Source organism: Argopecten irradians, chromosome 9 (assembly GCF_041381155.1).
Source record: "Argopecten irradians isolate NY chromosome 9, Ai_NY, whole genome shotgun sequence".
NCBI classification, from domain to species: domain Eukaryota; kingdom Metazoa; phylum Mollusca; class Bivalvia; order Pectinida; family Pectinidae; genus Argopecten; species Argopecten irradians.
In genome coordinates this window covers 25,743,631-25,756,470 of record NC_091142.1, presented here as the reverse complement: position 1 = coordinate 25,756,470, position 12,840 = coordinate 25,743,631, and the positions used below count along the sequence as shown (strand labels likewise).

The 12,840-nt window shown below is 35.5% G+C and overlaps 1 protein-coding gene across 1 annotated transcript; it reads right to left on the bottom strand.

The window, feature by feature from the left end:
• Positions 1-7,104: 7,104 nt before the first annotated feature.
• LOC138331881 (C-signal-like) lies at positions 7,105-12,526 on the bottom strand. Its single transcript, XM_069279722.1, has 5 exons — positions 12,328-12,526; positions 11,476-11,527; positions 10,399-10,586; positions 9,825-9,974; positions 7,105-7,681 (listed from the first exon to the last, which is right to left on the bottom strand). The coding sequence occupies exons 1-5, from the start codon at positions 12,460-12,462 to the stop codon at positions 7,457-7,459; spliced, it is 750 nt and encodes a 249-aa protein (XP_069135823.1). The 5' UTR covers positions 12,463-12,526; the 3' UTR covers positions 7,105-7,456.
• Between the last annotated feature and the right edge of the window lie 314 nt (positions 12,527-12,840).

Here is a 12,840-nt window from a genome sequence, read left to right as displayed (position 1 = left end):
ACATATCTGTCTTCTTAATCTATGCTATGTTAACATTTTACATTTGATTCCCTATTCGCCAGACTTGCTTAAAATGACCATGTCGGGACCTGTTTCGCAGAATTATTTGTGTTATCCACATAAAACATTCCTATGGTATGTTGACATGCCCCAATTGAATCGTGAATATTGTCTGAGCATGCTCAAATTATATAGTTGGTGTTCACATGATAAATATTATTATTATTGTAAAGGGCGATTACTCTGTAAATTACAATATGATAATTGTTTGATAACATTCATCACAGTTTTACACGTGTTTTATGACGTACGTAAAACGTGTATGCAATTTTTGCTGTGTATAAACAAACCGTGATAAAAAATATTTTAAAAAAGAAGCCCTAATGACATTTAAACATCAAAAAACTTACAAATAGATATACATACACAAACACGTGATTGCCAACAAGCAAAACAGCAATATCCATAACCAAAGCAGAAAAAGACCATTTAACTCCAGGGTAGCAGTTTACGAAAACAAAAAGATTCTTATTAAAGATGCTCCACCGCCGACAGAGCATAAATGATATTCATCATTTGAACAATAATTGGTGTTTAATCGTGTATATTTATGTCTAATTTACACACAAAAAATAAAATAAAAAAGATTATTTTGCCTTTGGTGCAGGCGCAATCAGTTCTTCATTCCATTTACAGTCATGGATTTTTTCATATATTTAACTTGAAGTAAAATTAGAAGCTGAAACTTCTCAATGTTGGTAATGGTGTAAAGTAAGTAACTTTTGTAACTGAAGAAAAATACTTAATCGTCTGCTCTTGTTTTTGATAGTGAAAAAAATACTATTTGTCAGCGGTGGAGCATCTTTAAGTTATTTTAAGTACATACCTGTGAGGCCATCTGCAGTTTACTTTGAAACCTGCTGTTCTTGTGATAAACACTGTAGAGATATTTCAGTGACTAACAATTTATTTTTGTAACGTTCCCACGTTTTGAGTTTTATTTACTATTTGAAGTTATTATTTACATTTGTTTATCTATATTTTCTTACACACAATATTTGGCCTTTTCTTGTAATACCCGAAAGTTTATTTTTGAAGGCTATTTAACCAACCGGAAATACGCCCTCTTTCAATTGTCAGTGTTCTAACACGACTTACTCGTTTGGTTTACAACACAAACACCTATTTTATTGTCGCTCTTTGCGTTGTCAATTCCTTTTAAACGACACTTTACAATTAAAAGTTTACCTAGCTTCGAATTTGTTATATTTCATTTTATTCTAATGTTGATTTTCGCAGGTTGCATCAAACTTCGACATAAGTAATAAGTTCCTATTTTCGTTTTATTTATTTCTCAATATTTACTCCTTCTGAATTTAAAATGAACCACTTTCGACAGTCTCAACTTGGTTACGATTTAATCTTTTAAGTTGGATTTTAAATCGACTTTCATGTTGGTTTTACTTAAACAGTAAGAACAGTAAACAGATTTAAATCAATCTTCCGCGCTTCTCGCAGTGCTCTTTTAAGTAATTTTTGTCTGATCCGTGACCATACTTACGTATAGAAACGTTATGTCATGATCAACTGTACATGTATTTATCATATCTGTCTTCTTAATTTATGCTATGTTAACATTTTACATTTGATTCCCTATTCGCCAGACTTGCTTAAAATGACCATGTCGGGACCTGTTTCGCAGAATTGTTTGTGTTATCCACATAAAACATTCCTATAGTATGTTGACATGCCCCAATTGAATCGTGAATATTGTCTGAGCATGCTCAAATTATATAGTTGGTGTTCACATGATAAGGCTAGATATTATTATTATTGTAAAGGGCGATTACTCTGTAAATTACAATATGATAATTGTTTGATAACATTCATCACAGTTCATACTGATTTTTGACTGCACATAAGGTTTTTATAATGATGGGAGAATATTATACTAATAGTAACCGTCCACATGGTGTGATAATTGAATGCAAAGACCGAATACTCTGCATGATATAGAACTGCATGGCGAATGACTCGACTACATATTGCCGAAGAACTCAACGTTGGGATAGTGTGACGTCACAATCGCAATATTGACTTGGGAGTGACGCCACAGTAGGAATATTAACTCGGTGTTTCTAAAAATGGAAACACCGAGTCGATATGCTAAATATATCTAATAGATTACTTTAAAATTAGCTTATCAAGTTAATTGTGAATATCTCCTAGAATATTAATTTAGCATCCAATAACAAGATAGAAATACTTTTTCAAAAAATTTCGAGCATGGAAATGGATTATTTTGAAGTCCCACTTAGATAACAATCATATGCCCTGTATACGCACCCGGTGATGTTTTTGTAAACCTAATGAGGGTATAAAAATAATTCTCTTTTGCATTTCTATATATTTTTGTTTTTGTTTTTCCTGATTGATAAGAGATCAAATAACTGATTACAAATAATAATTTTTTGTTGTTGAAAATATTTTTGCTGCGTCAAGCCAAATATGAAAAATTTCCATTTCTGAGCTTAAAATCGTATTTTTTCATTCCCTGCGTACAAATCACTACATATATTGGATCATTTGGTCCCGATATGTATTGGTTGTTCTATTGTGGTCATTTTGATCATTCATTTGTCTAATTCAGTTGAAAAATGTCAATGTTATGACTGTTTTTCACTTTTTAGTGAAGTTAGAGATGGCGGCCATTTTGATGACGTCATAACCGGAACTTATACAATGTTAACATTGGTTTTTGTTGTTGTTGTTATAAAAACTGATTGATAAGAGGTAAAAAAACATATGAGAAATACTAGATTTCTGTTGGAAAACATTTTTGCTGCGTCAAGCCAAATATGAAAAAATTGCTGAAAATTCACCATTTTTGAACTTAAAATCCGATTTTTTCATTTCCTGCGTAAAAATCACTACATATATTGTATTATTTGGTTCTGATATGTATTTGTTGGTCTATTGTGGTCATTTTGATACCTCATTTGTCTACGTCGGTTGAAAAAATGTCAATGTTACGACTATTTTTCATTTTTTAGTGAAATTCGAGATGGCGGCCCTCTTGATGACGTCATAACCGGAAGTTCATCCCAACTTATGCAATGTTAACATTTTGATTTGTGATCAGTGGGTCATAAGGGTTAAGAAAAATATTGGTTCGGAGGTTTGGGGGGGGGGGTGCATGTGGGACCCTCCTAGCCCATGGCCTAAATAGGATAGGTCATGGTGACCTAAAAACTAGGATTGAAATGATGGAAATATGGTTAAATGCACATTATGTAGAACCTTGAGACACATCTTACATCAATAATTATTAATAACGTCGTAAAAACTCTAGATATACTCCTCTGTATACGTTTATTGTTATTTTGTATTCGTTATATGTGCGAGTAAGATTTAAAATAGAATTAAATTTAAATTGTAAAATTTAATCAATTAAATGTGTCTTAATATAATATACACAGCACTGGTACACCTCTATCTAATATGATGAAAATAATCGAAAGATACATACAGCAAATCGCTAGCAATCGACAGTATAATCACTATGAACCATACAGTCAATTCCGTCATGACCAGCTACAAGCCATACATTAGCTCTCGAATAAAAGACATGGTTGTGGACATTCTGAATAGTAATTCCCACATATATCGTTTGGTTGTCTCTCCATACATAATTTGTTCGTCATATACATGTATTATGAATCATTCATTAAAATAAAATAAGGTCGGTTCGAATGCTGGTGTTGTTGATTAATGGTTGATTATGAACGATTGTTAAGTGGTTATCAATATATATGTAATTATATCGATTGCAAAATTTAAATAAACGATGAGTCGCAAAGCCCACCATAATCCCCCGCGCCCCGCGGTTGGAATAAAACCCAAATACATAAGCTCATCAGTAATATTTATTCAAGTATAACTTTAAATGTAATCGAATAAAGTAAAACTGATAAAAATGATTTGGTATTTTTGATAGAGTTTCTATGGTAACAGAAAACAAGAGGCCCATGGGCCTTAACGGTCATCTGACTCATGGTACAAAAAAACAAAGTCACAGTATAAAGTATTGGTTAACGCTTAATATAAGCAATACAAAGAACTCCTTAGTTGAATATGTAAGATTCTGAAATAGGTTAATGTCATTTGTTGAACAAACTTGGTAGCCCTTCATCCATATATGGTTGTAACCCATTCAAGGATTAATATAAGGAGGAGTAAGATTTTAAAGCCAAATTTCAACAAAGCCTCCACCGTACTATCCCCATGGGTCTTAACTCCGTCCTTTATAAAATATGATTGTCCTCACCTAAAGTCCCCCCTTCTGAATCAATTAAAACCCCTTAAGACCAATTTTCATTGAGATCGGAGACTGAACCCGAAAACAGGAAGTGTGGGCCAGCGGCCAATATCTTGGAATATCAAAATCTTTACGAAAATGTTTGCATGTTGTTCGGCATCAATTAAAACCCCTACAATTTTCATTCTTTAAAACAGAAGAAATCTTGTTTGAAATGTTTGCATGTTGTTCGGCATCAACTAAAACCCCTATAAACCAATGTTCATTAAGATCGGAGACCGTAAACTGAAAACAGGAGGTGGGCCAGCTAAAATTAAGAAAAAAAATGCCCTTTTGGGGCCCCACCCCTCAGCCCCTAGGGGTCAGACCAGGCTCATTTATATAAAATATTATTGTCCTTCCCCAATGATGTTTCTCACTAAATATGGATGAAATACATCCAAGGATGAAGGAGAAATAGGATTTTAAGCTAAAATTAAGAAAATTGGCCCTTTTGGTGCCGCACCAAACAGCCCCTAGGGGTAGGACCAGACTCATTTATATAGAATATAATTTTCCTTCACCAATAATGTTTCACAGCAAATAAGGATGTAATTCACTCAAGGGTTTAGGAGGAGTAGGCTTTTGTATAAATAGTTTTACACACGACGCACGGCGGACGGCGCACGACGACGGACGAAACACGATAACAATAGGTCATCCTGACCTTCGGTCAGATGACCTAAAAACCTAAAATTGTAGTTCCGCAACAGCAAAAGGCACAACTAGGGCACTTATCTGATATATTCAGAAAGATTCATGGAGCTGCGTTGAATGGTTTTAAAGTTATAGCCCAGAAACTAAAAGAAACAGCAATTTGGTATTCCATGGTATCAGAAAAAAACTAACATGTAAGGTCCACAATAGCAAAAGGTACAACTAGGGGACCTGTCTGATATATTCGGAAAATTTCCTAGGTTGTGTTGAACGGTTTTGGAGTAATAGTCTGGAAACAGAAGGAAAGAGTAATTTATTATTTTTGACAAAGTGTTTCCATGATAACGGAAAATTATCCAAAAACGGAAGGTCTGAAATAGCAAAAGGCACAACTAGGGCACTTGTCTGATGTATTCAGAAAGTTTCATGGAGATGCGTTGAACTGTTTTTGAGTTATATTCCGGAAACAGTAATTTGGTACTTTTGACAAAGTTTCCATGGTAACGGAAAACAATTCTCAAAAAGGAAGGTCCGAAATAGCAAAAGGCACAACTAGGGCACTTGTCTGATGTATTCAGAAAGTTTCATGGAGATGCGTTGAACTGTTTTTGAGTTATAGCCAGGAAAATGATCTCGGACGGACAGGTTCCGTCCGGAGCAAAAAACAATATCAACAAACGCATTTGAATATCATTACCCGCTAACCTGTTTTTTTAATCTCTCGCTTCGGCGGTCGCAGCGTCCGATATTTATACAGTGGCATGGAGTTCGCCTGCTGTGAAGTTACCGCACTGCGATATAAAACAACACGATGACAGAAATCTAGATATCATATAAGCAACGTTTACGACTTTCTGCAGCATCATCTGATTCCGGCGGGAGGTTTATGAAAAACGTTCCCCTCTCACCGGTGGTACTGCTAGTGTCGCTGTGGTCCATTTCTGAGCGGAGGATTCGTATTCTCACTTTATTTTACGTACATTGTGGTTTATATAAGCATTGAATTATATATACAGTAGCTGTTCGTTCCTGCAGGACATATTACTTTATCTAATGTCGAAGAAATGTGTTAACGTTACGCTATGCACTAACAATATATATACTGTGCATTCCATTAGAGGGTTCACCCTACCTACATGTAATACCAGTGCGAATCATCATGGAGGGCGTCATGCCAACCCTGCCCTGCAGGTAGGGCGTTAGAATTGTACCTGCTGCCCCTATTGCATGATCGTAAAATGCGACTAAATTTAAGATCTTATCTTTTCTCTTCTTCCTAACTGACTTTATCTTTCCGAATGCCTCCCTTGGCACCGCCTCACTTTTGGCCTTGGGTTGAGCGTTCGCCCCTGTGAGGAAGGCTCTGGGTTCTGTCCCCTGGCCGAGACACACCAAAGTCTATAAAAGTGGTAGTTTCTTCTCTTGCTTAGCGCTCAGCAAACGGGGAGTGGGACGACTGGTTCGCACGTTGTCAGTATAATGTGACCGGGTGGGGTGTGTTGCTTGGTGTCTTTGGCGGCATGCTTCAGTGATATAGCACTATAAAAAGGGCAACAGTTCCACTATACAAGAAGACACAACATGAATATACCGCAGTCTCTCAAAACACGCACCTCGCACAACATACACGCAACACACCTCATACATGGGAGGCCGTCCTTACATGACCATAGCTGTTAATAGGACGTTAATTAATCAAACAAACAAAAGTCATGCCAACCGAACCGAACTGAACAAGCTAGTGGTATGTTTCTTGAAGCTGACCACTTGAATCCAAGATAAATAATTTGTCATCTTAATTTCCTTTTTGTTGAAAAAAGACTGATAGATTTATATCCGTTTATGTGTTTCAATGCATTTTGAAACTTTTTAGGTGGATGTTTTACATTATGTTCAGTGTTAAATTCAAGGCGAATCTTTTATATGGCAAGTAGTGTCAAGTCTCAATCTGTAAATGCTTATATGAAAACAATGTGTCAATGATATATGGCTAAGGTGTATCTTACCTATATTTGATTTTAGAATGTACACCATACAGAGTTCTTCTACAATAAATAAACCACTATAGCCAGGAATAAACACAAAAATGATTGATACTTCTCTTCATGAATGGATTCATGAGGACATTTATTTACATTTAGGAACTTATCTGATTTAGTGGATGTATCTCCATTTGTGTAGAAAGAATATGTTGTATTGGATTCAACAGTGTCCCACTTCCAATATCCCAAACCAGCGGTATAGGAGTAGCAAATAAATGGTAACGTTTATGTCCTATATTGTACCATGCTCAATTGACTAACATGTCTCACGCAGAACCATCACGAGATCAAGGTGGATTGTATCTCATACGAAGGTTTATTCACAACAAGGTATGGCAGACATTTGAATGATCAACTGGGAAGATCAAGCGTTTTCATGCTTCATAAATTAAGATTAATATCACCAAGGAATAATTTTACCAGCGTAGTCAATCATCAGTCCATTTTTCTCCGCGTCAAGACTTGCCATGACGTTGATCATCCCTTGCACTGACTGTTCCGAAGTAATGAGAGCGTTTGGTCCTCCCATTTCGGTCTTGACATAACCCGGATGTAAGCAAACACTAAGGATATCATCAGCCTTTAGGTCGACACTGAGATTCTTTGTCACCATATTAAGAGCAGCCTGTAAGACAAAATAATAAAGGAAAGGAAGCAGATTAGATACTAAAATTTCGCTTTGTTAGTGCGCAGGAGCTCCTAAAATTGAACTAAAGTTATATTCTTGTTAATTTATGTAAAATTATGTTGGATTCGTGACTGTCAAAATTCTTATCATTTTCAAATTAGATTTTTAACCTGAAAATTACTTCATTTTATAGGCTGGTAGATTTCATAATTCTGATCAATTTCGGTTAGCGTTTTAATCTTAAATTAACTATTTACATCGTTACCTGAATTTCGGGTATTCCCCTAATTGTAGCCAGTTTTGAGCATACCAGGGTTTGCAATCACACTGCTGGGGAATGCTAAGTGAATTTTGTGATTTGTATAGACATTTTAATGAAACATATATTGTTTTGAACAATTGAATGAAACATATATTGTTTTGAACAATTGAATTGGTTTTCTTATTCTTTACAACTTTACTGACCACCAAAAAGTAGCAGAGGCGGCTTTACCACTTCTAGACCATGAACTTCGTGGATATAAATGACCGCATCCAATCATAGGAAGGATCTTATGGCCTTAAATATTCCAAATGATCAGGTCAGGAGGCTACTAGGTTGCAGCATCCGCACACGTTTATAACCTTCTTCAACACGTACAGTCGGGTAATGCTACCATCAGGAGACAACGTAGCTAGTATTTCAGAAAGTACAGAAAAGAAATTGCCTGACGTATTTCTCACCATATATGATGAGTGTTAAACTTTTAAATAGATATACGTGCTTGATGCTATTGAGGTCAAGAAATCCTGATCAGAATTTCACAAGGAATTTGGCTCGAGTTTTTAGGGCAAGAAATCTTAATCTAAAGTTCACCAGGAATTTACGAAACTTACAGGTAAAGCTTTTTATCAGAATTTCTGGTCTATTTCAGGTCAAGACATATTTATCGGGAGTTCGGGTAAGGAAAACTTGTGCCATCTGGTGGTCATGGTTGATAGATTTAATCTGTTGCTGACAGATACCTAGGGGTAAGTCGTCATGATGCTTGTAAGGCTCTTAATAACTGACCTTACTTCCATTTGATAACCCTCCTAAGAGTAATTATTTCATCGATATATAACTTTAAAGATGCTCCACCGCTGACAAATGGTATTCTTTCACTATCAAAAACAGGAGCAGACGATTTAGTATTTTTCTTCAGTTACAAAAGTTACTTACTTTACACATATTACCACCATTGAAAAGTTTGAGCTTCTAATTTTACTTAAAGTTAAATATACGAAAAATAATTAATTGCATCCCGAAAAAATTCCGTGGCACTATATCCTTATATGGAATGAAGTACTGATTGCGCATGCACCAAAGGCGAAATAAATTATTTTATGTTATTTTTTGTGTTAATTAGGCATATATATACACGATTAAACACCAATTATTGTTCAAATGATGAATATCATTTATGCTCTGTCGGCGGTGGAGCATCGATACTTTAAATAACACTACATATAACAATATATAACTATCAAACATATAACAATATATAACTATCAAATCAGATACACCTTGTTTAGTCCTGAATTGAAGATATCATGTAAACATTTCATCCTGCTGAACAATACAACATGACAGCATCTGAGGCTTAATGGATGAAAATAATGAAAAAGAAAGGAATGTCTGTATTGCTGATGGAGCAAGCAGGGAACAATTCTACTTTATACATCAATCTTATTGTAACAGGGGATGGAAAAGAATCAATCCAATTATGGTTTCGGGTTCGGTCTCCTTCAATTTATTAAGGAATGATACCAGTAAGCAAATCCGGATCCTGTTAATACATGTATACAGGAACACATCCTCAATACACCAGGGGTTCGGAAGTTCAACTTCCGATCACTTACAATCTCTAAACCTCTAGACTCTCTCATAGTAAAACTAGGGGCAGTTCAGGGGAACAGATCTGAACCAATCACAGGCCTGCAAAAATTCTTTAAAGACTGAGAAAGCGACGCCCAATTTCAAAGCCACACGGTCAACCACAGTGTACATTCATACGACTCTTTTGATGTACATTAAAGAATTACATTACCTGTTCTGTTGTCATTAGAGAATCGAGGATGGACTCAGATATCTTAGAACTATATAAATAACTATGTGTACCTTAGAAATACGGTATGGGTAGCGGCCTCCACTGCTATTGTCCTCCATAGATCCCACCTTACTGGTCATGTTGATAATGGCAGCTTTTGAACAGCTCATCGGTTGTCCACTGCCCGCTTTGGCGGCCTTCTGAATAAGGGGAAGGAACTCCTACAAACAAACGAGGAACTTGATACAGGTGTACTTTATACACCGAATGGGGTTGATGAGTCTAGTCCTTTATAGACAGTTGTCATTTATATAGATGGACTTTACAGTAGTTTAACTGTGTATAAAATCATAGAAACATGGCACAACATACAAATAGTGTATAGAGGTAAGTGACACTTCTTGTTCTAAATTTTAATGTCATTTTACATGATTCTCAGAATGGTTGTCCGACATGTTTTGCAATAGGGAGGGTGAACATTAGTTATATTATTTGGATAAGTCTGTCTTTCGTACGACAAGATACACATGGTATGTGAATGTATTGTGATGACTCCTATGGAACCTGCGATCGAATTTGCTTTAAAGTTTTCTGGAGTACAACTATCTCCAACTCAATCCATAGAAAACAAGAACACCTACTAACCTTAGCCAGAAACAGTGGGCCGATAGTGTTTGTCCGGTACAGGCTTTCCATCCTCTGAACGGTGACGGCAGCCAGATTGTCACGTGCGATAATCCCAGCATTGTTAATTAACAGGTTAAGTCCGTCGCCTTGTAACACAGCTTCCACCTCCTCTCGGACACCGGGAAAACTTTCCGGTTCGGAGACATCTGAAAATAATTCAATTTTACTTGTAACGAGCATTTTCATTGACTTAAAAAATTATTTTATCAGCCCATAAAGGCAAAAATGGTGTCCCGTTTGTAAAGTCGCTTCGAATCGGCCCAGATGACGGCGTAATGATTTCATAGACAAAAGAGTCCCAAAATGAATTTTGAATAATGGGATTGTCCTTAATGAATTTAATCATAAGGATTAATTTAAATAGATTTTTATGTTATAGAAATATAAAACAAAAATCTGAGTGTATTCATGATAAAATCTATTCAAGTTAAACCTTAAATATATGAGGAAGATAATCAACCAGCTGTAGATATACATGTAGACATCTGGAGAAAAAAACATTTGAAGTGGAAAATATATGAAGAAAATATACACACTCGTTAATTCTTATGATTTGAATTAACTAAGGTTCTTTCCCATTTAAAGGCATAGTGTTAAAACCGAGTATTTGAATTAATTAATTTTAAAACAAAGTATTTGAATTAATTAATTTTAAAACCAAGTATTTGAATTAATTAATTGATTATTATCCTTTTATCATTGGTTACGCTAACATAAAATGTCATTCTCAATGAAAGAAATAAGAACTTTATTCAAAAGGGCAAAGGCACAGCTGAAAACGTGAGGTGGCATATAAAAACAATATACGAATTGTTTGACGGGGACAGATTTTTTTTCTCCTAAGCAGGAACAACAGCAATCACGTTTACTGGATATGTATGTATACATGTATGCTGCAGAATAATCAATCTGGAATTGTTAAGCACTTTGATTTTATCGACCCTTGAGTGCAGCATATTTTTAAGTTATTTTGGCAAGTAAACTGTCAGTCAGGAGAAAACCGCTATACGTATTTGTTCTTAAAATAGTACTTACCGAGCTTCAACACCCTAACAGCTCCATTCGACTCCGCAAGTTTCTGAAGATCCTGTGCAATGCAAAACAAGATTGATATGGCATTTGTTTTCTATATACAGTGAACATATACCAGGGTTTTACTGACAGACGTCACAATGCACGCTTACTCAATATATTTACGATTGTCTTCAAAATCCATAGGTACAGTACAATTTCAACATAAAAAATGTAGTTTAATTAATTCTTTATAACTTATTAGTCTTTAGTTATATCAGTTATATCAGTATCTGCCTTACATAACGAAGCCTTCGCTTTTTGGCATCTTTTATCTTACTTTGGTGTATATTCTAAATTTTAGAAAATTATTTCTACTTATATGCAGAGTTGCAGTTGATGCACCCATAGTGCCTTATTTAATATATCAATGCATGTTAATTTGGGGGATTGTTTAGTTGACAGCCTGCTCAGTTGGTGGCATAGCAGTTAGGGCTAACTTTATGATATTTGTCTTTGTTGATATAAAAAAATGCCGAACTGGTATCTACATGTAGATGGACTGTCGAGAAATAGATGTTTACAAATACATAAAATGTAAATTGTAATGACATCTATGACACGGACCGAAAAATCAAGTGGTTTTTTTTTTAAATATCAGTACTTAGCATTACATATAATGCCTTTTGGATGTTGAGAAGAAGTTGACGTCTGGCGTACGAACGAGATGTAACTTAATCTCTTGTATTACTTGTACATTTATCACATTGAGCACACGTTCTTATACGACACATGGCCACTCTAGCTATAGGCGGCTTACATACATCAGTACATAGTGTAAACGTTACACTCGTGCACGTGTGTAGACACACATACCTCTGCTTTATCGGGACTCCTACACGTGGCAAATACATGTTTTGGTGGTGTTTCTAGCAGCAACAATTGTCGTACAAGTTCTAAGCCAATCCCGCGGTTTGCCCCGGTGATCAATATACTGCTCGGACACAACATCACGTTTTATTCCACGCTCCGGCCAAACTGATTGTAAAACGAAACCGGATATTGAGCAAGAGTTCCCTCCCTTGCAGAGCGTATGGCCATTATTTGACAATACTGGATGTCCATGTAAAACTTATGGTTTAAAGTGCACCAGTACATTGTGAGATCGCCATATTTAGTTGAAAATGAAAATAAACAATTTTGAATTAAAGCAATGTTCAGTTTCGTAAGTAGGACTAAATATACTTATATACATGTTGTACATTTCGTTGTAAATAAGTACTTTATAGGGAGAGGAAAATGTTGTTTTGAGGTACAATTGACACGTGATTGTAACTGTAACTTACAAAATTCCTACAGATAAAACTGATCAAAATTCAAATATGTAAT